Source organism: Nerophis ophidion, linkage group LG22 (genome assembly GCF_033978795.1).
Source record: "Nerophis ophidion isolate RoL-2023_Sa linkage group LG22, RoL_Noph_v1.0, whole genome shotgun sequence".
Taxonomy (NCBI): Eukaryota; Metazoa; Chordata; class Actinopteri; order Syngnathiformes; family Syngnathidae; genus Nerophis; species Nerophis ophidion.
The window spans coordinates 28,250,128-28,274,233 of NC_084632.1; the positions used below are offsets into that span (position 1 = coordinate 28,250,128).

At 39.3% G+C, this 24,106-nt stretch overlaps 1 protein-coding gene across 2 annotated transcripts in view; it reads left to right on the forward strand.

The window, feature by feature from the left end:
• Window positions 1-24,106, forward strand: part of LOC133540752 (collagen alpha-1(XXIV) chain) — a 286,309-nt gene that overhangs the window by 60,668 nt on the left and 201,535 nt on the right. For both annotated transcript variants that reach the window (XR_009803719.1, XM_061883645.1), the window contains exons 3-4: window positions 7,801-9,152; window positions 16,602-16,655. Coding sequence is in view for 1 of the 2 variants with exons in the window: in XM_061883645.1 (XP_061739629.1) it covers window positions 7,801-9,152; window positions 16,602-16,655 (1,406 nt within the window). In the remaining variant the exon portion in view is untranslated. The remainder of the gene's footprint in view (window positions 1-7,800; window positions 9,153-16,601; window positions 16,656-24,106) is intronic.

Genomic DNA, 24,106 nt, shown 5'->3' on the forward strand with positions numbered 1-24,106 from the left:
TGTATTATCATTAAACACCATTAACTTGTTAACAAAAATGTCTCTTTCATAAATAAATAGATATAAATTATAAATATGAATGAGGTAGATCTCCTCGACTTGGTTAATTGAAAAGTAGCTCGCCTGCAGAAAAAGTGTGAGCACCCCTGTTCTAGGGCAACCAATAAATGTGAAAACTAAGCACACAAAAGAAAGTATGTTAATATACACATGGAAAAATAATGTTAACTCGACAATACAGCTTGGTATGAACTGAAAAAAAATGCAACATTACAGGAAGAATGTTGGTTCTTTATCATTCTAGCTTAATGCTAACATATAGTGGAAGATCCCATTAACATGACTAACAAATATTAGCATTGTTATCGTTTGAAACTATAAACGTTCAACAAAACTCCATGTGTGCTTACAGGCATATACAGTTGTGGTCAAAAGTTTACAATCATTTGTAAAGAACATAATGTCATGGCTGTCTTGACTTTCCAATAATTTCTACAACTCTTTTTTTTGTGTGTGTGATAGAGTGATTGGAGCACATACTTTTTTGCCACAAAAAAAAAAAAAACATTCATGAAGTTTGGTTCTTTTATGAATTTATTATGGTTCAAATGAAAATGTGACCAAAGCTGCTGGGTCAAAAGTATACGTACAGCAATGTTAATTTTTGGTTACATGTCTTTTGGCAAGTTTCACTGCAATAAGGCGCTTTTGGTAGCCATCCACAAGCTTCTGGAAAACTTCTGTTTGATTTTTTTTGACCACTCCTCTTGACAAAATTGGTGCAGTTCAGCTAAATGTTTTGGTTTTCTGACATGGACTTGTTTCCTCAGCATTGTCCACACTTTTAAGTCAGGACTTTGGGAAGGCCATTCTATAACCTTAATTTTAGCTTGATTTAAACATTCCTTTACCACTTTTGATGTGTGTTTGGGGTCATAGTCCTTTTGGAACATCCAACTGAGCCCAGTGCCCAACCTCCGGGCTGTTGATTATAGGTTGTCCTGAAAAATTTGGAGGTAATCCTCCTTTTTCATTGTCCCAATTACTCTCTGTAAAGCCTCAGTTCCATTGGCAGCAAAACAGGCCCAGAGCATAATACTACCACCACCATGCTTGACGGTAGGCTTGGTGTTCCTGGGATTAAAGGCCTCACCTTTTCTCCTCTTAACATATTGCTGCGTATTGTGGCCAAACAGCTCAATTCATCTGACCACAGAACTTTCCTCCAGAAGGTCTTATATTTGTCCATGTGATGTCAAATGAAACAAAAATTGTTTGAATTAATATTGACTGGTAACTTTTTACTAATTGGCCAGTTTGCTGGGCTCCACTCCTTTTTGTTTTGAGCATGTACTCTACTGGCACATGTGTACGCATGTACTCATAGGTTGTGACTTTCAAAAGGTTATCTATTCTGAGGTAGTTACAGTGCTTTTTAGTTTCTCTTACATGTGCACACACACAGCAGGGTCAGGCCATATTTGAAAATTTACTTTTGACACGTACAATTACAGTGAAATGTGTCAGACTCCCTTTGTTGCTATTTGTCATGTTAAAGAAAGTTTTCTTCCTCCACCTTCCCCTATTTATCTGCTCTATGTTCCCCGACTTAAAGATGGCACAGAATGACCTTCACTTCAAAGGAGTGTTCCTTGCACTTTTTCTAACTGTGCCTTACTTTCAGAAAAGTAACTACCTATGGTTCTGGGAAAAGAATGACACAATTGTTTGGCGGAGGCTCCTTTCATGATCGGTAGATCGAGTCAGAAAAGCTGTTAGCGAGGGTTTCCTGTATCCTAGTTTGGCCTCATTCTTCTGGTCCCCATTGCCGTCTGGACCACAGCTGTTTTCTGGTACAACATGCTGCAAGAGAAAAAAATGGTAGAGATACGATATATATTTTCAAAAACACAACTTTCATAGTAGCTTTGAGTATATTATCTAATGTCCTTTGGCATTTCCATTTCCAAACCAAGTAAAACTATTTGCTATTCTCTCTCTCTTGTCAGAGATTTGTGTGTATTGAATGTTTGGAGATTTACAGGTTGAAATACACTTGTTTCCATTATATACATTTAATTCATTCAGCACTACTGTATCAAATGTAGCATATTTTTGTTTGAACTGTCATGCCACCTGAACACTATGGTCCTTAATATCATTATTAACTCTGTAAAACACTGATTGTTCAGAGGAGCGTTTAATGCTGGGCTGATAAAACAATATCAATATATAGCGCAATAGACACGTTCGATAAAAGGTTATATGTATATATATATATATATATATATATATATATATATATATATATATATATATATGTATATACGTATATACATATATATATATATATATTTTCCACTCAGGGATTAATAAAGTATTTCTGATTTTGATTCTGAGATATATATATATATATATATATATATATATATATATATATATATATATATATATATATATATATATATATATATATATATATATATATATATATATATTCGAGGTTTCTGTGGTTTATCTGTTATACAGTGCTCAATCCCGTTGTAGAGCTGAAATTTTGTTAGGCCAGGAAAAATCACAGATGTTATTTCATCCCTACAAGCCTGTTTCGCAGGTTTCCCTGCTCTTCAGTATTGCTGCATGACAATGTTTTAAACCTTCTGTATTAATTAATCAAATGTAATATTCAGCCTGCTAATCCTTCTGTAATTGAGGACTCGACCAGAACAAGTTATAAAATCATTTCCACAATATTTCAACCAGTCAGAAAATTCCCCCGAAAACCCCACCGCCCCCGTTTTCCTAAACTGATCCACTAGCATTTCTTTAGGCGGTAGTATCACAGAATAACATTACAAAACATCTTTGACACAGCATGATCGTAATGTAGGTCATTTTTATTTTGTTAATGTCAGGGTTTCCCTTGTCTAACACAATTTCCTAACTCATATGGAAACGGAGTTTGTATGTCCACAGTATGGACACACTGCCTCCGCTCCAGACAACCCTAATGGCTGATGTCAATGTGTATGTTATTTTGTTAAGGTGGTCATTTTTCTCATGGTCTGTGAACACATCATGTTGGCGGATATTGAACAAGTGTTGTGTGTCTAGGAGTGAAACACGGAGACAGACGTGTGTGCACGAAGCAAATACTTGTTGGAATTGGGCCCGGTGGTATGATTAAAATGGCCATAAAAGCTAAAAAGAAAGTCAGACTTTATTTGTTTTCTCCTGGAAGATACAATACTTTATATTACTTTATTATTTTGGAATAGAATGCAATAGAATAGAATATAATAGAAAGTACTTTTTGATCCCTGGGGGAAATTCAGCACCACAGTTTGCTCACAATAGACAATAAATACTATACAGCATTATTCACATGTGAATAATATAAATATATTCTACATATATTCTACATTTAAGTGCAGTCAAGAAGGAACATATGCATTATACAGTCTGATGGCTGTCGGTATGAAGGACCTCCTGTGTCGTTCCGTGTTGCATTTAGGGAGTCTGAGCCTTCCACTGGACATGCTCATTCTCTCCGCAAGGTCCGAGTGTAGTGGGTGGAAGGAGTTGTCCATAATGGCTAGGAGTTTTGCTAGACTTCTCCTCTCTGACACCACCGCCAGAGAGTCTAGCTCCACTCCCACCAAGTTACTTGACTTCTTTACCAGCTTGTCCAGTCTGTTTGCATCCTTCACTCTCAACCTGCTGCCCCAGCAAGCCATGGCATACAAGAAAGCGCTCGCCACCACCGACTCGTAGAACATCTTCAACAACTTTGTACAGACGTTGAAGGATCCTAGCCTCCTGAGGAAGTAGAGGCGGCTCTGTTCCTTCTTGTAGAGGGCCTCAGTGTGTTTTGACCCATTCAGTTTGTTGTCGATGTGTACTCTGAGGTATTTATAATCCTCAACCATGTCCACATTGACCCCCCTGATGGACACAGGGGTCACCTGAGTACTTCTCCTCCTTCCCAGGTCCACAACCAGCTCCTTGGTCTTCCTCACATTGAGCTGGAGGTGTTTCTTTCCACACCATAGGACAAAGTCCTCCACCAGTGCCCTGTATTCCTCATCATCACCATCCTCAATACACCCCACTATCGCAGAGTCATCAGAAAACTTCTGAAGGTGGCAGGACTCTGACTGATAGTGGAAATTGGTGGTGTAGATGGTAAAGTGGAAGGGGGAGAAGACTGTGCCCTGTGGGGCCCCGGTATTGCTGACCAGCCTGTCAGACACACAGTCCTGCAATCGCACGTACTGTGGTCTGTCAGTCAGGTAATATACAACCCAGGACACCATTGGGGCCTCCACCTGCATTGTTTCTAACTTCACACCCAGTAGTCCAGGTCGTATGGTATGGAACGCACTGGAGAAGTAAAAAAATATGACTCTCACACTGCTTACAGGCATGTCCAGGTGGGTGTGGGCTCGGTTTAGCAGGTAGATGACTGCGTCCTCCACTCCAAGTCGGGGCTGGTAGGCGAACTGGAGTTGGTCCAGGTGGGGGCTTGATCATCGGGCAGAGTTGTTCCAGAACCAACCTCTCCATGGTCTTCATGTTATGGGAGGTTAGACCCACCAGCCTGTAGTCAATCAACGTGCTGAGTCACGTGGGGATGGGAACCACGCATGAGGTTTTCCACAGTGTGGGGACTTTCTGCAGCCAAAGGCTCATGTTGAAGATGTGTTGAAGCACACCACCCAGCTGTGCACACCACACAGCTGTGGGGCGCAGGCCTTGAGCACCCTGGGGCTCACACCATTGGGACCCGCGGCCTTGCCTGTGTGTAACTTCTTTAGCTGTGCATTCACCTGTTCTGCAAACAGACACACTGAGGCGGTCTCAGGTGGTTGGGGGAGGGGGGGTCGTCAAGCTAAGGGGACGGTCTTAAGTGGGGGGAAGGTAGTTATTGGAGTTGGGGGCTGTGAGGAGGGGTGGATTGGTTCACTGAAGTTGTCAGGGGGGCCGGCTGGCATGTCTCAGACTTGTTTAGCTCATTGGCCCTCTCTTTGTCTCCGTCCACCCCCCTACCGCCGACAGTTAGAAGTGGCAACTAATATGAAGCCCGTACATTACGGCGAAACCCTAAACGTAGTTAACCCGGATGTATAGCGTAGCGCTTTTTTTTTTGAAGCCAGAAAAGTGTGTGATTAGCTTGAGAAAAAGTATTGACATATTTTGATGTCGTTTGCAGTAAAAAAGCTCCTTTTGACATCGGCCGTCTTTCACTTTTGTTGAGCTTTTTTGTCATCTTACGTACTAAAGCAGTCACAATAACAATATAAAAGTGTTATGTTATTACTGAACCTTACCTGAAATCTGAAAACGGGAGAGAAGCACCACCCACCTCTAGAACGACGCACACAGCAGGCAGGGATGTCACCTCCTCTCATGGCGAAAAATAGTCCCTTCTTGTCGGGAGCACTCGTGTTCTGTATTACATGCACACCGGAGCACAATAGTATTTTTGTGTAGAATTTGACTACTGGTGCTATTAACTATTCTTTTACCTGCAAGCTGCATTTGTGCATTCCATTACCCCGCTACAGCAAGGCTCAAGGGTCAAAAAGGAGTTTGCATGTTCTCCCTGTGACTGCGTGGGTTCCCTCCGGGTACTCCGGCTTCCTCCCACCTCCAAAGACATGCACCTGGGGATAGGTTGATTGGCAACACTAAATTGGCCCAAGTGTGTGAATGTTGTCTATCTGTGTTGGCCAGAAAGTCACCTCGAAAGTATGGGAGTTATTTGGTATTTTTTCAAACAGACCATAGTCCTTCGCTGCACACATCTTTTTTTTTTAACCCTCATCCTATCCCTATTCGGATGTACAGAAACAGCATGGAGAAATTAATGTGCAGAACTCTATAAATAAGATAAATAACACAATGTGAAAAATGTGCAACTTCAAAATAATAATTTTTGCCAATAATCCTAAATAATAATTACTGCATTACAGAAACATACATTTCATACTTAAATAAGAATAACAAACCAAATTAAATTTTCCACAGACCACGTAATGTCCTGGCTGTAAATCTGCAAAGTTGTTCTTCTCAGGTTTCTCTATGTTTACATTTTCATGCTTTACACTATTGTGTATACTCTATTAGGCATTTCCTAATAATTTCTTATTTTTGAAGCTCAATTTAAAAATGTTGTTGTGAAGTGATTATTGGGATTTTAGAATTTTGTTTACAGTGTTTATTTGAGAGTTTTCCATGATTGTGTTGACATTTTCCTTACTTTCGAGCTAAAATAGCTCAGGAAATTTGCTTTTAAGTAAGGTTACATTCGAAAAAATTTTTTTACCATTTGATATTTTTCTCCCCTAGTCCATATTTTTCATAGGTCATAGAAAATATCGTTGATTGTCAATATCAACCAATATAAAAAAGGTATGTCATCCTTGTTGTAGTTTTTAGCACTTCCATATCAAGTCTATTGAAGGGAACAAGTTCGAACTATACGCTATCTGTGTTGGCCCTGTGATGAGGTGGCGACTTGTCCAGGGTGTACGCTGCCTTCCGCCCGATTGCAGCTGAGATAGGCTCCAGCGACATCCCGTGACCCCGAAAAAGGGACAAGCAGTAGAAAATGGATGGATGGATATACGCTACTTTACATTCAAAGAAATGTGCATGTACGAACCATCCATCCATCCATCCATCTTCTTCCGCTTATCCGAGGTCAGGTCGCGGGGGCAACAGCCTAAGCAGGGAAACCCAGACTTCTCTCTCCCCAGCCACTTCGTCTAGCTCTTCCCGGGGGATCCCGAGGCGTTCCCAGGCCAGCCGGGAGACATAGTCTTCCCAACGTGTCCTGGGTCTTCCCCGTGGCCTCCTACCGGTTGGACGTGCCCCAACCACCTCCCTAGGGAGGCGTTCAGGTGGCATCCTGACCAGATGCCCGAGCCACCTCATCTGGCTCCTCTCGATGTGGAGGAGCAGCGCCTTTACTTTGAGTTCCTCCCGGATGGCAGAGCTTCTCACCCTATCTCTAAGGGAGAGCCCCGCCACACGGCGGAGGAAACTCATTTTGGCCGCTTGTACCCGTGATCTTATCTTTTCGGTCATGACCCAAAGCTCATGACCATAGGTTATTATGGGAAAGTAGATCGACCGGTAAATTGAGAGCTTTGCCTTCCGGCTCAGCTCCTTCTTCACCACAACAGATCGGTGTACGAACCAGTCTGCCCCAAAAAAGAAGATGGATAATAAGAAGGAACTTAGTGACCACAGCACTTGGGTACATTTTTTGCATATATATATATATATATATATATATATATATATATATATATATATATATATATAAATATATATATATAAATATATATATATATATATATATATATATATATATATATGTATATATATATATATATATATATATATATATATATATATATATATATATATATATATATACAGATATCCGCTGAAGCCTCAATTGAGAAAAACGTCACAATTAGGGCTTGTCCAAATGGCTCGTTTCGAGGAAGTCCTGTCGGAGGGAAGGCAATATTGTTTTATAAAGTATCTGCGCAATGCCTACATGGTTTGATTTCACATTTTTGAGTTATGCAAATCCCAAATACACAAAAAAAGGTACTAAAAGGTACAAAAAGTTTATTTTGCCTAAGGGGTCCCCTTTAATAATACATCCACAGAAGGTTTACTGCACATTCTTAGCTTAGCCAGTGTCAAACCACATTGACTCAGACTGTTTGTCATATTTTGGGAAAAAATCATGTTTCTAATAGTGTCTCTTGTTTTTTTTAGGAGTGAATATCCTTTATCAGCTTGGGCTCACAGTTCAGAGTACCACAGACGATCCATACGAAAGGACTGCCTCACCTTCAACCACTTATACCACTGTTCCCTCGCCAATAAATCTCCCATTTCCTGGACATGGGGTAATACTACACTCAAACTCTCTTTATGAGGCTCCAGCAGGCAGTCTCTTTCCTCCGGAATTCGGTGAGGAGTTTTCTGTTATTGTAAGCGTAAGCTCCTGGCGAGCAAACAACGCTTTTATTTTCAGTGTCAGAGATGGTAGGGACAGGTTGCGTTTTGGCATTCAGCTCCTGCCACGCAGAGTGGCGGTCTACACAGCAGAGAAGGCCTCCATCTACTTTACCTACAACTGGCATGATGGCCGCCAGCACCCTTTTGCTATTGCCGTTAAGGCACACTCAGTGTCCTTCTATGCAGATTGTGGAGCGGTGTACCAATGGGAGCAAACCCTGGGGAGGTCTGAGACACTTAGACATTCTGATGGTCTCTTCACTTTGGGGAGGATGAACTCCAAAGCTGCACCTTTCAACGGTCGAGTTTGCCAACTGGATATATATCCCTCGGCCCGAGCTGCTGCACACTATTGCAACTACCTTAGAAAACAGTGCCGGCTGGCCGACACGTACCGATCGTCTTTGACAGACCGTGTTTTGAAAGTTGAGGCAAAATATCCCCCCTCTAGCCCCTCGACAATAGCCTCTCTTGGAATAACAGATACTCATCAAATGCTGGTGAAAAAGGCAACCATGATTCCTGACAGTGTGCCCCTACATGATTCAACCTCAAGCCCTTTACCAGAATCTCATATGGTGGACCAGAGACTCATATCTGAATATAAACCCCTCGTCAAATCGAACACATCCTCAATTCAGGCTGGCAGCTCCAGTTCGGCTACTCCGGCTTTCACCCAAAGCACAGAAACTGTTACCACGACCCAAAGCATGTTGTCTAAACAACCAAAACCACAAGGGGACACTGATCAGTTTGAGAACAGCACCGAAGACGAGAGCGACTCTGTGGGACAGCCGGCCACCAATTCCACCTCTGACCCGATATCCCGTGTGAGGCAAAGTTTTCTAAAGGAAGGACTCAGGAACAACTCCAGGCACTCAAGCTTTGGGCCTCGAGAGAATCATCAGCACCTGGATTCACATGCAATGGCTCGTGGTACCACTTTGTACCGGGAAAATCAAGTGGACTCTTCAGAGCAGCACGATGTGGATGGCAGCTATGATGATATGGACATGGACGGATATGACTACGGCTATGAAGACCCAGACCTCCTGTACGACTACGAAGACGGCTTACAGGGCCCCAAGGGAGAGCCAGGCTTTCCGGTGAGTAACTTAACCAACCAATAGCATTTACGACTTTGATTGTGACTGAGGTTTCAATACTTGAACCACATGTCAGCATTTTGCATGTACAGTATGTGCAAGTTAAAAGAATAACAATCCCTTTTTAAAACCTTGGCTGCCACTTCGGCTTTCGTGTGAAGGATAATAACTCATCGAAAGGTTAGAGGTACACCCTGCAAACATAAATGTAGCTCTCGATCCAACCATGTAATTTACAGCAATATAGCTGTCAGGTTTACTTTGCCGCTGAACAGAATTTGGTAGCTCAGATTTTCAGGTGCTTATTTTCAAAAGTGAATTGTACTGTATCAGATCAATTATCTTAATGATATAAAACATTTTTGACTCACCTGCCAGGTTCTTTTGTATCGCCTGCGGGCTTGTAGGTGGAATACACCTCAACTTGCCCTTAGTTGCTTCAACTTTTTAAGAGGCGGAACATAACAAGCCAAAAAAATGAGCCCGACATTAATAATATTGTCATGGTAGATTCAGTCTAACTGAAGTCTGTCTCCGTAGTCAGACTCCGCTCAATATAACAGGATAAAGATGGCGTCATGTGGAAAATGCAATTGCTCACTGTAAGAAAATGTGTCAGCTATCAATTGTAGTCGGAGGAGGATCAAAGTAGGAGGATCAAAAAGGTCACAGTGACCCGATATTCATTTATTTTCATCTTGGATTATGACACTGGGAAATATTATCTTGAGTAATAGAGATGGATGGGATCAAATGTTATTTGCAGTATTATGACTTCATTGAAATTTGTATACTCCTACTTTCAGATTGAAATGTTTTTATACGTGCATCAAAGTACAACAGTGAGTGCCAATTTGGCTGGATACCATTGCTTAATTTGTTTGGCGTAAATGCGTGGCCTTTATTTGCTATTATGTTTATCTGCATGTGTCCTGTTGGCTACTGTCACTATTTCCAAGCTTGTTTTTAATCCTGGGTCAGTTGAAGTTCAGTGGCTCACTCTGTTTTGACCTCTGAGAGTGAACTTGAAAGCAAGCGAGCTTTTTCTTTCCCGGAGGGAGCATTTCACAGCTTTGCTGGCTCTTTACCAAGCACGCTGTGCAAGTATACTGGTGTATGTACAGGTTGCCTCTCGTCTCGATTAAGGTGTAATGCATACTAGGCTGATACTGTGTTATACGTCTGAACTAAGTTTCACTATTATGTGACATTAGTATCATAATATACTTTGCCAAAGCACATAAGAAACTGTGGGACCTACCTGACATTTAAAGGGGTCCTTAAATATTGTTCGAAGTCAAGCCAGTCATGCTCCCATAGAGCAGTGTTTTTTAACCTTTTTTGAACCAAGACACATTTTTTGCGTTGAAAAAATGCAAAGGCACACCACCAGCAGAAATCATTTAAAAACTAAAGTCAGTTGACAGTAAAAAGTCATTGTCACAATTGTTGAATATGACTTTAAAGGCCTACTGAAATGAGATGTTCTTATTTAAGCGGAAATAGCAGGTCCATTCTATGTGTCATACTTGATCACTTCGCGATATTGCCATATTTTTGCTGAAACGATTTAGTAGAAAATATCGACGATAAAGTTCGCAACTTTTGGTCGCTGATAGAAAAGCCCTGCCTTTACCGGAAGTATGTGCGCGTGACGTCACTGGTTGCAGGGCTCCACACATATTCACATTGTTTTTAATGGGAGCCACCAGCAGTAAGAGCAATTCGGACCAAGAAGGCGACAATTTCCCCATTAATTTGAGCGAGAATGAAAGATTTGTGAATTAGGATATTGATAGTGAAGGACTAGAAAAAAAAAAAGAAAAAAAAAAGCGACAACTACGGGCGGCGGCAGTGTGAGTGTTTCAGATGTAATTACACATATTTACTAGGATAATTCTGGAAGATCCCTTATCTGCTTATTGTTTTAATAGTGTTTTAGTGAGATTTTAAAGATTGTAAAGACATACCTCGAGGTCGGATGGCTGCGGTGAACACGCAGTGTCTCAGAGAGAAGCCGAGGAGCCAAGCTCACAGCTGCCTTTTAAACAGCTGCTGCAGGACGACAAATAATCCAATGATTTCTCCGGTAAGATATATATCACAAATTTCCCATCCAAAAACATGGTGGTTGACGTAGAGAAACATGTTCGCTTGACCACTCTGTGTTAAAGCTTCACAACAAACAAAGAAACATCGGCTGTGTCTCGGTGCTAAAGACAGCTGCAATCCACCTCTTTCCACCAACAGCATTGTTCTTTATAGTCTCCATTATTAAATGAACAAATTGCAAAAGATTCAGTAACACAGATGTCCAAAATACTGTGTAATTATGCCATTAAAGCAGACGACTTTTAGCCGTAACTGGTGCTGAGCTAATATTTTCTGACAGTCCGTGACGTCACGCGTACGCGTCATCATTCTGCGACGTTTTCAACAAGAAACTCGCGGGAAATTTAAAATTGCAATTTAGTAAACTAAAAAGGCCGTATTGGTATGTGTTGCAATGTTAATATTTCATCATTGATATATAAACTATCAGACTGCGTGGTCGGTAGTAGTGGGTTTCAGTAGGCCTTTAAACCATAACTAAGCATGCATCAATATAGCGCTTGACTCCAAGTAGGTGTATTGTCACCACCTGTCACATCACACCCTGACTTATTTTGACTTTTTTGCTGTTTTCCTGTTTGTCGTGTTTTAGTTCTTGTCTTGCGCTCCTATTTTGATGGCTTTTTCTCTTTTTTTGGTATTTTCCTGTAGCAGTTGCATGTCTTCCTTTGAGCGCTATTTCGCGCATCTACTTTGTTTTTATCCGTCTTCGTGTGGACATTGTCGTTTGTCATGTCATGTTCGGATGTACATTCTGGACGTCATCTTTTCTCCACAGTAAGTCTTTGCTGTCGTCCAGCATTCTGTTTTTGTTTCCTTTGTAGCCAGTTCAGTTTTAGTTTTGTTCTGCATAGCCTTCCCTAAGCTTCTAAGCCTTTTCTTAGAGGGCACTTACTTTTTGTTTATTTTTTTGTTTAAGCATTAAATACCTTTTTACCTGTACACTGCCTCCCACTGTTTAAAAAAACTACAAAGCAATTAGCTACCGGCTGCCACCTACTGATATGAAAGAGTATTACACGGTTACTCTGCCGAGTTCTAGACAGCACAGACACTCAACAACACATCATTTGCAGACTATAATTACTGGGTTGCATAAAATATTTTTTACCCCAAATAGGTGAAATTAGATCATCTCCCACGGCACACCAGACTGTATCTCACGGCACACTAGTGTGAAAAACACTGCCATAAAGGAACCTCTCCTTGGACTCTTTTGTGTTTTTGGTGTTATTGTTTGTCTTTTGTGTCCATATTGTCTGTATGTCTTACTGTATGTTTGTGTTTTTCTCCCTGCCTTAGGACAACGGATGCAATTTAGCTTTTGTGCTAATTCCAGCATATTTATCTGAAGCTGTATTTCCTGACACATTGATTAATATATACTGTCCTAATTCAAATAATTGAATAAAATAATATTTTACATGCTTTCCAATAAAGTTGTTTACCACATTGTCAATACAAAGATAGAAATTTACTGTACTCGAGTTATAATGTATCAAAAATACAAAAAAAAGAAATTCTGTAACAGACCTACAATATCCTTCAGCGTCAACTGTAGTGGACATTTGTGAACAGTCTATAACCAGGGATGGGTACTGGACTCAGTACTTTTTTAGGGAACGGCCCAATTCTGTCCAAACAACCGGGTATCGTTCCACGTAAACTCCAACAGTGCCAAATTTTGATACCTTTGTTGCTCTTCTGTCATGCCTGGATTGTAAGGATCTGGAGAGGTGGATCCCAAGGATGCAGAGACGTTTTGTTTGTGGACAATAGTTCTTTCTTTTATTTTGGAGAAAGGATGAAGTAGCAAAACAAAGGCGATGGTTGTTAACACATAAACACACTCTGTAAAAAAAACTACAAAGATAAATTACTCACACAAAACCAAAAGCGCTAGACAAGGCTAGGAATAATACTTAATGAAAAAAGTAAAACAGTGTAAGAAAGTACAAAATAAAAGCGCTAGACGAGGCTAGGAAAAATACAGGCAAACCTAAGATGATGCCCAAGAAGAACTAAAGAGTCCGCTGGCGAGACTAAATGACACATGCGTCTGTAACAAGCGATAGACAAAGTCCCGGCGCTCACCTGCTGTCAGCAGCCAGGTTAAATAGGCTGCCACTAATCTACCTCAGGTGTGTGCTGCTGCCTTGCGCCAGCTGCACTCCATACTGTGTACGAGAGAGAGAGAGTGAATATGGTGTGCCGACAAAACAAAAAGGAAATTGTATAGTTTGCACACACTGTTTTATCACGTGGTATTTATATCTGTAGATCAAGCCCCAAGTGTGTAATAAGTGCAATACTTGAAGTATGAACACAGATTTGACTGCCACATGGCAAAGACTACTCCCGAGTTAGGCTACAAACTGTAGCCTATAAACTCCTGCCATCTAGTGTCTAGGAATTGCAACTGCATGGAAGGATTACTGTATAGTACTTGCAAATGAAACTCAGAAATATAATTAGAAAACATAAGTAAAGCTCATTTTTAACTGTTACCATAAAAAATTTGATTCAAACAATTAATATCTGTTAACAAACCCAAAAGTACCAAACATTGCTGCCATCTAGTGTCTAGGAATTGCAACTGAAAAACATTTTTTTTTGCAAATAATCATTAACTTTAGAATTTGATGCCAGCAACACGTATCAAATACGTGGGGAAAGGTGGCAATAAATACTAATAAAGTTGAGAAATGCTCATAAAATACTTATATGAAACATCCCACAGGTGTGCAGGCTAATTGGGAACAGGTGGGTGCCATGTTTGGGTATAAAAGCAGCTTCCCTGAAATGCTAAGTGACTCACAAACAAGGATGGGGTGAGGGACACCACTTCAAAAGCAAATTGTCGAACAGTTTTAGAACAACATTTCTCAACTAGCTATTGCAATGATTTTACCATCCACGGTCCGTAAAATCATCAAAAGGTTCTGAGAATCTGGAGAAAGCACTGCATGTAGGCAATGATATTACGGACCGTTGATCCCTCAGACGGTACTGCATCAAAAACCGACATCAGTGTGTAAAGGATATCACCACGTGGGGTCACAAACACTTCGTAAAACCGCTGTCAGTAACTACAGTTGGTTGCTACCTCTGTAAGTGCAAGTTAAAACTCTACTATGCAAAGCAAAACCCATTTATCAACAACACCAAGGAACGCTGCTGGCTTCGCTGGGCCCGAGGTCATCTAAGATGGACTGATGCAAAGTGGAAAGGTGTTCTGTGGTCTGACGAGTCCACATTTCAAATTATATTTGGAATCAGAGGATGTGGTGTCCTCCAGAACAAAGAAGAAAATAACCATTTGGATTGTTATAGGCACAAAGTTCAAAAGCCAGCATCTGTGATGCTATCGGGGTGTATTAGTGCCCAAGGCATGGGTAACTTACACATCTGTGAAGGCACCATTAATGCTGAAAGGTACATACAGGTTTTGGAACAACATATGTTGTCATCCAAGCAACGTTATCATGGACGCCCCTGCTTATTTCAGCAAGACAATGCCAAGCCACGTGTTACAACAGCGTGGCTTCATAGTAAAAGAGTGTGGGTACATTCATGGTCTGCCTGCAGTCCAGACCTGTCTCCCATCAAAAATGTGTGGCGCATTATGAAGCGTAAAATACAACATCGGAGACCCCGGACTGTTAAACAACTAAAACTCTACGTAAAACAAGAATGGGAAAAAATTCCACTTTCAAAGCTTCAACAATTAGTTTCCTCAGTTCCCAAACGTTTATTAGGTGTTGTTAAAAGAAAAGGTGATATAACACAGTGGTGAACATGCCCTTTCCCAACTACTTTGGCACATGTTGCAGCCATGAAATTCCAAGTTAATTATTATTTGCAAAAAAAAATAAAGTTTATGAGTTTGAACATCAATATCTTGTCTTTGTAGTGCATTCAATTGAATATGGCTTGAAAAGGATTTGCAAATCATTGCATTCCGTTTATATTTACATCTAACACAATTTCCCAACTCATATGGAAACGGGTTTGTAAATAGAAAACATAGGAAAAGCTCATTTTTAACTGTTACCATAAAACATTTGTTTCAAACAATTAACTTCTGTTAACAAACACAAAAGTACCAAACACTGCTGCTGTTGAGTACTGGTATTGATTCCTAAGTACTGGGAATTAGTACGGTATTTTTTCCTCCAATTGGTGCTATTTTTCCTCAAAATGTGCAATTCTGGCAGAAATATCTACTGCACGCTGGGTCTCAGGAGGATAAAACTGTATTACACGAAGCATGTTATTGTGTCAGCATTTGATAACAAACACTGACACAATAACATGCGCACACATGCTTGCAATACGCCTTGTTTTGTAATAGAATTCGGTAGAAAGATTCCAAAGTAATCTGCAAAGTCGAGACAGCACTCGCACGTCTAGTAAAGGCGTGTGATTTCATAGGCGCTCCTTCGTACGAGATACAGAGAGCAAAGGATAATTGTTTAAAAAAATAAATAAATAATGGTTGGATAAATGTTGCTTTTACAATTTGTTGATTCCTGTCACAGCTCACATAGCAACTCTAAAAAGTTTATGACACATAAATATTATTTGGTATGTTGATTTATTTAGGTTTTGTATGTTTTTTTTGTTGTATCAGTTTTCCTGGTGTCCGCATGTGGGACTCTAAAAGAGCAGCTTTGTGCAACTCCCCCTCTCTTTGGGTCTATCGCTCTGATGAAGGATAAGGATGCTCCAGAGGAAACCCACACACATTTTTAGTCTGCTGTCACACACTTTCTTATAATGGAAACATTATGGCAGGTCTGGTTTATTAGCAACACATGCCTTCAAATGTAGTCAACTATAATTATCTCTATTTGGAATGTTTATAAACTTGCAATAATTTGTTTAAATTGAAATTTGTATAAGTCAATTCAAGATCTGCGTCATATATATATTTTTTTAATAGTAATTAATAACTCTTTTGCTTTGTAGAAAACAGTTCCAAGTGTTAGGACAATTTTCAAAATAATACCTTATTGTAGTACTATTTTTCTATCAATGTCCATTATGTTGTCATTGAGGGATTTTTCCATCATACATATTTATATTTATTTGAGATAGTTGATCGTCGTCTCCTCTCCAGAATGTAACCTGACTTTGCTTCTTATAGCTTCTCTTAAAAGCACTTTTAGCTGACACACTTGGCATCCGTCTTCCAGCGTCATGACTCATACACATTGCACATAAATATTGCACATACTCATCACTTTGGAGGCTGTGACAGTGAACTACATGTTAATGCTTGCCATTACCGTACTCTAACTTATTTCTTCCCCCACCTTCTTCATTCTGATCTAGGGTCTTCCTGGTCCCCCTGGTTTACCTGGTCCTCAAGGAGCAAGAGGCACTCGGGTGAGTAAGTTGCACTGCAAGAACTGAAATATAAGTAAGATTAAATATCTCAAACAAGGGTGATATGTGCTTATTTTCTGTCTGATAACATAATTCTTCTCACTAAGCAGATTTTATGTTGGAGTGTTTTACTTGTTTTAAGTGTTTTGGTCCTAAATGATCTCAGTAAAATATTACAGCTTGTTGCTGAGATTTTATGACCTATATTGAGTAAAACATGCTTGAAAACTAGAAAATCCACTGTTGCAAAGCTGTGTCAACAGCACTCACAAGTATAAAACTACTTTTTTAAAGTAATCATTTCTTATTTCAAGCATGTAAAAAAAAAAATAACATGAATTTGACACAATTGTGTCTCATATTAAAACAGATAACGGCCAAATGGACTTTGCTGTTTTATTTTCGATGAAACAATAAAAAATACGTACCGCATTTTTCGGAGTATGAGTCGCACCGGAGTATAAGTCGCACCTGCCGAAAATACATGAAAAAGAAAGAAAAAAACATATATACGTCGCACTGGAGTATAAGTCGCATTTTCGGGGGAAATTTGTTAGATAAAATCCAACAAGAACAGACATTTGAAAGGCAATTTAAAATAAATAAAGAATAGTGAACAACAGGCTGAATAAGTGTACGTTATATGACGCATAAATAACCAACTGAGAAGGTGCCTGGTATGTTAACGTAACATATTATGGTAAGAGTTATTCAAGTAACTATAGAACATGCTATTCATTTACCAAACAATCTGTCACTCCTGATCGCTAAATCCCATGAAATCTTCGTTTTCGGTGTCGTTTCCAAACAATTCTGCCAACTCCAAAGGAAGACAATGCGCCGCTTCCTCTTCTATCGGTATGTCGCTTACGTCAGAGTCATCGTCAGGTGCAGTTCCAATTATTCCAGTCTTTCTGAATCCTGGAGCTGTGGCCACCTAGCTTTTTGCCTGCGATTAGCTTTTTTAGTTTTCTTCATTTCAGTAATAGCAGTCTCTGCTTTTCGCCAGTCCCTTACAAGTTTCTCGTTTACTCCAAAATTTCTTTCTGCTGCTCGATTGCCGTTTCCTGCTGCGTATTTCACTACTTCCAGCTTGTGACCTGCAGTATATGCTTTCCTTTTCAGTGCCATTTTTGTTCAGCCCTCTGTTTTTATAAGTTACCGCCAATGTACCGTAGCAGGTAGCGTTTTCTTTCCCACAATGCACTTCTGCCATGACCCGCCTCCGCCAAATTTTCATTGGTTGACATGTGTGTGACGATTGCTGTAGCATCTTCTTTTCCCACAATGCATTTCTGCCATGACCCGCCTTCGCCGAATTTTCATTGGCTGACGTGTGTGTGTGACGATTGCTGACATCCGGCATGTCTCATACGTGAATGAGATAAATAATATTTGATATTTTACGGTAATATGTTAATAATTTCACACATAAGTCGCTCTGGAGTATACGTCGCACCCCCGGCCAAACTATGAAAAAAAACGCGACTTATATTCCGAAAAATACGGTACTCATATAGCAGTATAGTTGTTATTAGTGAGAATATACTTATTTTAAGGTATTTGTGGGTTCATTGAGGTTAGCTAATTGTAGTTGTTTTAGAAAGTCTTGACAAGCCTAATTTTCTTGTTCAATTGGCAGATATTTTTGTTAGTTCAAATAAAATACCCCTAATTTATTTATTTTTTTCCCGTATTTTTGAACATTGACTTTTTGCAGTGTGCTATCAGCAGCTTTGACCATGTTGCTGCTTGTCAAACACCGATACTTTTTTAACAGGTTTCAAAAAAGTTATATTTTTTGAGGGATGTACTCTCTGCTGTATTTTTAATGCAGACATTGAGCAATTAAGAATGGTCACACAAATGCATGCAGAGGCAGCACGGTTAAACAGTGGTTAGTGCTCGTGCCTCACAGCGAGTTCGAATCTTGGGCTCCGGGATCTTCTGCGTGCGTTCCCTCCGGGTACTCCGGCTTCCTCCCACCTCCAAAGACATCCACCTGGGGCATACTTGCTTGAGACCTCCGAGTTCGGGAGATGGAGGTGGGCGGGGTTGAGGAGGGCGGGGTTTGGTGGTAGCAGGGGTGTATATTGTGGAGTCCCGGAAGAGTTAATGCTGCAAGGGGTTCTAGTATTTGTTCTATTGTGTTTATGTTGTGTTCTCCCGAAACGTGTTTGTCATTCTGCTTTGGTGTGGGTTCACAGTCTGGAGCATATTTGTAACAGTGTTAAAGTTGTTTATACGGCCACTCTCAGTGTGACCTGTATGGTTGTTGATCAAGTATGCCTTGCATTCATTTATGTGTGTCTAAAAGCTGCATATATTATGTGACTGGAGGAAAAGCGGACGTGACGATAGATTGTGGAGGACGCTAAAGGCCGTGCCTTTAAGGCACACCCCCAACATTGTTGTCCCGGTGGAAATCGGGAGAAATTCGGGAGAATGGTTGCCCCAGGAGATTTTTGGGAGGGGCACTGAAATTCGGGAGTCTCCCGGGGGAATCGGGAGGGTTGGCAAGTATGACCTGGGGATAGATTGATTGGCAACATAAAATTGGCCCTAGTGTGTGAATGTGAGTGTGAATGTTGTCTGTCTATCTGTGTTGGCCCTGTGATGAGGTGTCGACTTTCCAGGGTGTACCCTGACTTCCGCTCGAGTGCAGCCGGGATAGGCTCCTGTCCCTTTCCCCACACCCGAGATGGACAAGCAGTAGAAAAATAAATGGAAAGTGTTAGGTCGCTGAGCTGTAAAGGGTTGCTCAATTTTGGTCAGCAACACAATTTGAACCTTATCGAAAGGAGGCATGTCTAGTGTATACAGTACTTCATACATCGGTATGTTCCACCTCATTTTGACAGATGATTTCGCGAGGAGAGAGTTGTTATCTTCCTCTCCGGTGGAAAAAAGCAAGTTAGCCTACTTGTAAAGCAACTTTTAAGGTAGAAGGGAATATTAAAAACGTCCTTCCTTCTTTCCTTCCTAATTTTTTAAGATGCCTGCCCCTGATCACCGGCATGTGTATTTTTTATATGTGAGGTTGGATGTCTAGCTGTGATTTTTTTGTGTTTGCAATAACATTTCTTATTTGAGACTCTTATTTTGTATTTCCTTTTCCTGTGTTGGCAATGTATTGTAAGAATTTCTGTTAAAATAAAGCCAATATTGAAATGTTTTGTCCTTCCCTTTTATTTTGAAAAGTTTTGAAAAGTATCGAAAAGTATTGATATGCATGTTGGTACCGGTACCAAAATATTGATATTGAGAGAGGACCATACACATATAGATATGTGTATATATATATATATATATATATATATATATATATATATATATATATATATATATATATATATATATATATATATATATACATATATATATATATATATATATATATATATATATATATATATATATATATATATATATATATATGTATATATATATATATATATATATATATATATATATATATATATATACATATATATATATATATGTCAGTGCATAGTTTTAATTATTTTTTCATCTCACACCCTACCTGTCATTGCACCGTGCAGCCCACTTTAGGAACCATTGAGTTAAGCCATTGTTGTGTTTTTGCCTCACATGGCATACACAGGTCCATGTTTGACGTTTGGACCACTTTTTCATTATAGTAAGTACATTTACTGTACTTGTGCTCTGTGCACTGTGCTGCTTCTTGTACTGTAGATATTTTTCGACTACCTTTCCCGGTGTGTCAGCCCAACCCTAGCTGTGCTTCCGAGTCAGTCCTTTTTTTTGGGACTAGTATTTTTGTGAGTCATGCCACTCTTTGCGAGCTTCCTATTCCTGCCATTAAAATAATGTATTGACTGCACCTGCCTGAGGTAATGCTACAACAAGTAATGGCTAAATGGGACAAAGGGATCTGGCCAAATAGTTTCTCACAGAGACCACATCTTGAGAGCCTTTCTTAAATGGAAATGCTGCATGGACTGAGGAGTGTCTTCTTGGAAATGGGGTTTTGGCTTCGGCGTTTCCCTTCCTGTAGTTCTGGTGATGCTCTGGGTCACAGTCTGTCCTCCTGCTTGGGTCCCATACTAGTCTTAGTTCCAGTTTCCTCCTATTCGTGCTCTACGGCAGGTCACTGCTGGTTCTGGCTGGGAGGTGATAGCGGAATAGAGCTTTGACCCTTCTCTATGCCTTGGTCCACCCATTCCTGGCATTGGCTTGACCTTGCCAGTTGAAGCTGACTCGTCTTGACTTTTACCAGACCTTCCTTCCCTTGCCAGTTCTTGACAGTGACAGTTAAAATCAGTCCTTGAAAGGGCGGGCTATGCCTGGCCGCTGTGCGACTTGGGACCCTCAGCTCATTCCTGTTGCTGCAGGGAAGGTTCAGCAATCCATCTTTTCTGTTCCAGCTGGGTCCACTCCTGTGTCGGCGGAATGGCTGAAGCTGCTCCTCTGGGCAGTACAGGCTGGACACCTGTTGTTGAGGCGCTTGAGCCATACCTTTCTTGTGGTCTGCACTTATCCTTCTTCTCACCCTCTTGTGCTCCCTTGTTGGTGGGGAGATCACTTGTTCCAATTCATAGCAGTGGCACACATATTTGCCAGCCTTCCGCTGATCTGCTCTCTTCCCACCTGGTGTGACTTGGAACTGGGAATGTCTGGAATCCGTTCTGGACGTAATTTCCTGTTTGGGACCTTTATTTTGGATTTCTGTTCCTGAGCTTCCCATATTTGTATTTAAAATACTTTTTGACTGCACTTTCTTGATGTAATCCTACAACAAGTAACAGCTACACATGACTGTCATAGTACTCTATACAACTCATATTATCTCAAAGGCCTTTAGTGGAAGTTTTTCAGTTCTGCCAACACCAGATATACATTTGTGTTCTGTTTCTATCAATAAATAGTCAGAACTAGTGTTGTCCCGATACCAAAATGTATTTCGGTACTTTTTGGTACTCTTCTAATGAAAGGGGACCACAAAAAATTGCATTATTGGCTTTATTTTAACAAAAAATCTTAGGGTACATTAAACATATGTTTTTTATTGCAAGTTTTTCCTTGAATAAAATAGTGAACATACAAGACAACTTGTCTTTTAGTAGTAAGTCAACAAACAAAGGCTCTTAATTTAGCTGCTGACGTATGCAGTAACACAGGGGTCACCAACCTTTTTGAAACCAAGAGGTACTTCTTGGGTACTGATTAATGCGAAGGGCAACCAGTTTGATACACACTTAAAAAAAATGGCCAGAAATAGCCAATTTGCTCAATTAACCTTTAATAAATATATATATATATATATATATATATATATATATATATATATATATATATATATATATATATATATATATATATATATATAAAATGAGTATTTCTGTCCGTCATTCCGTGGTACATTTTTTTCCTTTTACGAGAGGTTTTTTGTAGAGAATAAATGATGAAAAAAACACTCAATTGAACGGTTTGAAAGAAGAGGGAACAGGAAAAAAAAAAAAAAATACATTTTGAAACATAGTTTATCTTCAATTTCGACTCTTTAAAATTCAAAATTCAGCCGAAAAAAAGAAGACAAAAACTAGCTAATTCGAAACTTTTTGAAAAAAAAAATTGAAATAAAATAAAATTATGGAACATCATTAGTAATTTTTCCTGATTAACATTAATTTTAGAATTTTGATGACATGTTTCAAATAGGTTAAATTCCAATCTGCATTTTGTTAGAATATACAACAAATTGGACCAAGCTATATTTCTAACAAAGACAAATCATTATTTATTTCAGATTTTCCAGAACAAACATTTTAAAAGAAATTCAAAAGACTTTGAAATAAGATTTAAATTTGATTCTAAAGATTTTCTAGATTTGCCAAAATATTTATTTTTAATTTTAATCATAATAAGTTTGAAGAAATATTTCACAAATATTCTTTGTCGAAAAACAGAAGCTAAAATGAAGAATTAAATCAAAATGTATTTTTTATTCTTTACAATAAAAAAAAATACTTGAACATTGATTTAAATTATCAGGAAAGAAGAGGAAGGAATTTAAAAGGTAAAAAGGTACAAGTGTTTAAAAATCCTAAAATCATTTTTAAGATTGTATTTTTTCTCTAAAATTGTCTTTCTGAAAGTTAGAAGAAGCAAAGTAAAAAAATTAAATACATTTATTTAAACAAGTGAAGACCAAGTCTTTAAAATATGTTCTTGGATTTTCAAATTCTATTTGAGTTTTGTCTCTCTTAGAATCAAAAATGTCGAGCAAAGCGAGACCAGCTTGCTAGTAAATAAATACAATTTGAAAAATAGAGGCAGCTCACTGGTAAGTGCTGCTATTTGAGCTATTTTTAGAACAGGCCAGCGGGCAACTCATCTGGTCCTTACGGGCTACCTGGTGCCCACGGGCACCGCGTTGGTGACCCCTGCAGTAACATATTGTGTCATTTATCATTCTATTATTTTGTCAACATTTTGAGGGACAAACTGTAAAAATTAATTATTAATCTTCTTGTTCATTTACTGTTAATATCTGCTTATTTTGTCTTTTAAACATGTTCAATCTACACGTCTGTTGAAATGTAATAATCACTTATTCTTCTGTTGTTTGATACTTTACATTAGTTTTGGATGATACCACAAATTTGGGTATCAATCTGATACCACGTAGTTACAGGATCAGATGTTGGTCATATTCAAAGTCCTCATGTGTCCATGGACATATTTCCTGAGTTTATAAACATAATATAAATAAGATTTAAAGAAGATTTTGTGATGCTAAAATTATTTATGTAATCATAGTAGTATCAACTAGATACACTCCTGTACTTGATATCATTACAGTGGATGTTAGGTGTTGATCCACCAATGGCGTTTGTTTTTATTGTAGCGTCTCGGAAGAGTTGGTGCTGCGGGGAATTCTAGGAATTTGTTCTGTACTGTTTATGTTGCGTTGCGGTGCAAATAATCTCCCAAAATGTGTTTGCCATTGTTGTTTAATGTGGTTTCATTGAATGGCACATGTTTATGACAGTCTTGGTGTTGTTCATAAGGCCACCCTTAATGTGACATGTATGGCTGTTAAGTAAATATGCCCTTCATTCACTTGTGTGTAGAGTGTTCAAAGTCGAGATAATTGTTCTTGATAGTTAATGGTTGGACTTAGAGAAATCTTGTCTAGACTTTGTCATGTTAGACCATTTATAACACATCCTATGGTATGACTCTGGTATGCTGTGGTGGGTAGTGATGCATGTATAGCTAATACTTTATAACCCTACAGGGAAGAAGCCTAAATTAAATGTACTATGTTTGACACCATGGAGACAAAGATCAGTGATTTAGAAGTAGTTACAATACTGCAGACTGTGTATAGACATTATCCGCTAGCCAGCTACCCATCTATTAAAACACCTCTTCCTGAGGGCGTTTCAGTGTTATAACTTCAC